This window comes from Octodon degus, unplaced genomic scaffold (assembly GCF_000260255.1).
Source record: "Octodon degus isolate 3935 unplaced genomic scaffold, OctDeg1.0 scaffold00076, whole genome shotgun sequence".
Taxonomy (NCBI): Eukaryota; Metazoa; Chordata; class Mammalia; order Rodentia; family Octodontidae; genus Octodon; species Octodon degus.
In genome coordinates this window covers 6,114,565-6,118,946 of record NW_004524652.1, presented here as the reverse complement: position 1 = coordinate 6,118,946, position 4,382 = coordinate 6,114,565, and the positions used below count along the sequence as shown (strand labels likewise).

The following is a 4,382-nucleotide window of genomic DNA, read 5'->3' as shown; positions in this document are numbered from 1 at the left end:
CAGCCAGCCCTGCCCCCTGGTGGGCTGAGCTGGCCACACACACACACACACACACACACACACACACACACTAAAAAAAAACAAAAACAAAAACTAAACTTTAAAAAAAAAAAAAAAAAAAGAATGTTGCCTCCTCCACCTCCACCTCAGCCCAGTACTGGGACAGAACCCAGGGCCTGGCACACGCTTATGTGTGCGCTCTACCCGTGAATTACACTGACACCTGCAGCCCAACTGACTGAACAAGATCACTTCTTTTTTTTTTGGTGGAACTGGGGATTGAACTCAGGCCCTTGTGCTTGCCAAGGAAGCGCTTATTCCACTGAGCCATCTTCCCGGCCCTCACTTCTTTTTTTTGACAGGTTCTCACTGTGTAGCGCCGGCTGACCTAGAACTCTCAGCAACCCTCTCACCTCAGCCTCCTAAGTGTGGGAACTATAGGCCTAGGCCACCGCACCAGGTTCAGACTGCTTCCTAAAATTCTTACAGTGACTGCCTATCATTTAGATCTTATCTATGCTACACCTAATGCTTGGTGAAATGTGTACCTCCAAGGCACAACCACCAATGCAGTCTACCCAAAAATTCAGGGCTGGAGAAGGAAGAGGGAGGGGACCAGTAGATTACTTGCCTAGAGTGATCGAGTCCCTGGGATCTACTTCTAGCACCATACAATTTTTTTTAAAAACTCCTTTGGCTAAAATCAAATATATGTCCATGCCAAGGAAAGATTAGGATAAAATTAAATCTCACACTGCTTTAAAATTCTGAAGAGGGCTGGTGAGATGGCTCAGTGGTCTAAAGCACCTACTTAGAACAAGCTTAGCAAAGCACAGGGACCGCGGTTCAATCCCCCAGCACCACATGCCAGCCAGCCCCGCCCCCTGGTGGGCTGAGCTGGCCACACACACACACACACACACACACACAAATAAAGTTCTTTAAAAAAATAAAATAAAAATCTGAAGAAAATCATCCTTTTTATCATCTTCAATATAGACGCTTTTTTAAAAATGAGGTATTTCCTTATTAGTAAAACAACTTTACCTTTTCAAGTCAGAAATCTGAGTATGTGCATCAAGCAATTTGTTTTCCGTTGTATTTAGTACATCCTGTAAAAATAAAGAAAAAATTCAGACAACTCAAAATACATAGCCCTATTTATCCTCTTAATACAAAATCCCAGTTCTGCCAAAAAAAAAAAAAAAAAAAATCAAAGTCTGTAACACAGCTGGGTACGATGGTACCCTCTTATAATCCCAGCATTCAGAAGGCTGAGGCAGGAGGACTGCCAGAGTTCAAGGTCATCCTGAACTACACAGTGAGTTCAAGTCCCTCTAAACTACAAAGTTAAGGGGCCCAGGATATAATTCAATGGCATAAGTGCTTGCCTGGCAAGTGCAAGGTCCCAAGTCCTGAGTCCTGAGTTCAATCCCCAGTGCCACAAAAAAACCAAACAAGCAAAGGCGCCTGCCTGAACTACAAATAAGACCCTATGTCAGGGCCATGGAGATAGCTCAATGGTAGAAGCACCTGCCTAGTCAAGGGCAAGGACCTGGGTTTAATCCCTGGTACCATGTGCCATGCCGCTCTAAACTGGCCTCCAAGACTGGTCATTGTGGCACACGCCTGTAATCCCAGCAATAGGGAGGCTGAAACACTACAAGTCTGAGCTCTGTAATGAGACCCTGTACCAAATACATAAAATTAAAAAAAAAAAAAGACTTTATCTTAAAAAAAAAAAAAAAGTACATAACACAATACTAATCTAAGGCCAAACCAGCTGGCTACAAATTAAGCAGATACTCAGCAAGTATGGGGTTGAGCAGAGCCAAGACAGATCATAAGAGAAAAAGACCAAGAGGGCAAAACACAGACCTGTACAAGTCATTCTGCTAAAGTCCTCTGTGAGATACTGAAGCCCATTATTCTTTGCTTAGTTAAGAACAATCCACTGCTAAAGACTCAGATTTTGACCACAAATCTGATCAACAGCTCAGCAAGAAGGATAGAAGAAATACTTCTGATGACAATGTGATTCGCTCCTGAATCCCGGAGCCTTTGGCGGGCTGGCCTTTCCACCTGCTCTGCAGGGCCAGCCACAAAGACTGCATGCCAGCTGCAAGATGTGCGAGGTTCCTACCTGCCTGTAGTGCTATTACAGGGTTTTACCCATTCAAACATGTAGGCTCCAAATAGACTTTTAAGAAATTTAACATAATAAGCTCATAAAGCCCCGCAAAAAAAACTAAGGTTTTGAAACCAAGAACTTATACTTAAGCTACTAAACAATTAATTGCACCTGTATGGTGCCCTACGTTACTCTCAATCCATCTTCAATGCAATAAGCATTTAAGAATGCTCATTAAATGAACTAGCTAATCTAACTTGTGAGGTAAGCAGGGAGAAACTTGAGGACTAGGGTATCAACCACACGATGAACAAGCAGTCCAGTCAGAGTGAGGGGTGGAGAGAAGGAGAGGGGTCCGGTCCCTTCACGCCAGCCCAGCACTTTTGTCCCCACGTGAAATCCAGCACAGGAGCCGGGCTGTTACCTTCACTCGTCCATGTTCTCTTCCCAGAGACTCATACTCTCCCAGGAGCTACAAAGAACGACAAGTGCACCACAGAATTAAACACGATGGCAGACAACAGACAGTCTAAAAGCTAAAAGCCCCACCTCTCAAAACTGTCAGCGTGGAACCAGGGAGATGGCTCAGTAGAATAAGCACTTGCTTGGCAAGCGCAAGGGCCTGAGTTCAATCCCCAGTTCTACCAAAAAAAAAAAAAAAAAAAAAAAAACCTGTCAACATCATGAAAAAGAAATGGCTAACCCACAAATGTTGCTAACACATAATGATTGATGTGCTAACACATGATTCCTGATATTATTCTTGCAATTTTTGTGTGTGTGTGAGAGACAGGGTCTTGCTATGTAGTGTAGGCTTGGCTTGAACTCACTACATAGCCCAGGATGGCCTCAGAGCCCACAGCAACCTTTCTGCCTCAGCCTCCCAAGGGATTACAGGCATGCGCCAGCATGCCAGGCATTAAAATTACTTCAAAAAGTAAAAATAATGTATCATTCAATTCCCTTAATGTAATTACTTTTTTTTTTTTTTTTTTTGAGACCAGGTCTTGCTAGGTAGTTCAGGCTGACCTTCAACTCACTATCAATCCAGGATGGCCTTGAATCTAATGATCCTCCTGCCTCAGCCTCCTCCACAGTGCTGCCATCACAAGCATATACCACCATGTCTGGCCTGAATTGTTACATACTATGTTTTGCTAAATTAGCACTACAGGGGGCTGGGGAGATGGCTCAGTGGAATGAGCGCTTCCCTGGCAAGCACAAGGGCCTGAGTTCAATCCCCGGTTCTGCCAATAAATAAATAAATAAGCTCTACAGAATAAAAGTACAGTGCAATATACAATGTAATATCTATTATATCATATCATACAATGCATAAGAATGTGATACAATCAACTAATTATAAGTGATGTAATATAATTAATTTACTTTAAAAATACATATATTGAGATCTCTAGTTAGAGAAGGCAGATTTATCATTCTCTTCTTTATCTGAAGATCTTACCAAATTAACTATGAAAAAAAAAATAATGGAGAAGACCAAAGTGGTATCTATAACAAGTAAGATACTTAAATAAAAAGATCACTTAAAAGAAGCAAACAGAGGGCCTGGGAGAGAAGTGAACAGATACCAGGGATACAGCTCACCAGCACAGGACCTACCCGGCAAGCGTGAGGCCCTGAGTTCAATTTGTGATGCCATAAAAAAAGAAAGACAGAAAAGCAAACAGTCAGGCATGGTGGTGTACCGCTGTGATCCCAGAACTCTTGGATGCTCAAGTAGGAGGATCATAAATTCGAGCCAGTCTGAGTAACAGATTTAGTAAGACTCTGGGTTGTTTTGTTTTTTTTTTTTAAAGTGGCAGGGAGGACATGCAAAAGGGCCTTAGCAGGGAGAAGGGGCTACTACAAGATCAGGGCCTAGACAGAGGGCCACAGAGGGGAGGGAGGCGCCCCAGCTGGAAGCCATGGTGAGAGGACGGCAGGGCAGGGTGAGGCAGTCCTGACCACAGGTTCCTGGCGAAGTCCCATAGAAGTCGGTATAAAACAGACATTTAAGTGAAAGGTTAACCAGAAGAACTAATGCAGTAACACTAGAGAAATCAGCCCGGCGTGGTGGCCCAAGCATGCAACACAGCCCGCAGGACTCTGAGTTCAAGGCTACCCTGAGCTACACAGTGAGATCCTGCCTCAAAAAGACAAAACATGTCTACACCTTTCTACTTTGAGAATTCTAATTATATGAATATAAGTTTCTTGGTTTTGACACAGTGAATTATTATGACTGATC

The 4,382-nt window shown here is 43.2% G+C and overlaps 1 protein-coding gene across 6 annotated transcripts in view; it reads right to left on the bottom strand.

Moving 5' to 3' along the window:
- The window catches only part of Mphosph9 (M-phase phosphoprotein 9), an 81,142-nt gene that overhangs the window by 23,935 nt on the left and 52,825 nt on the right, over nt 1–4,382 (bottom strand). For all 6 annotated transcript variants that reach the window (XM_023720615.1, XM_023720616.1, XM_023720618.1 and 3 more), the window contains 2 exons: nt 2,556–2,603; nt 1,048–1,112 (listed from right to left, as the gene is read on the bottom strand). In XM_023720615.1, coding sequence (XP_023576383.1) covers nt 1,048–1,112; nt 2,556–2,603 — 113 coding nt within the window. The remainder of the gene's footprint in view (nt 1–1,047; nt 1,113–2,555; nt 2,604–4,382) is intronic.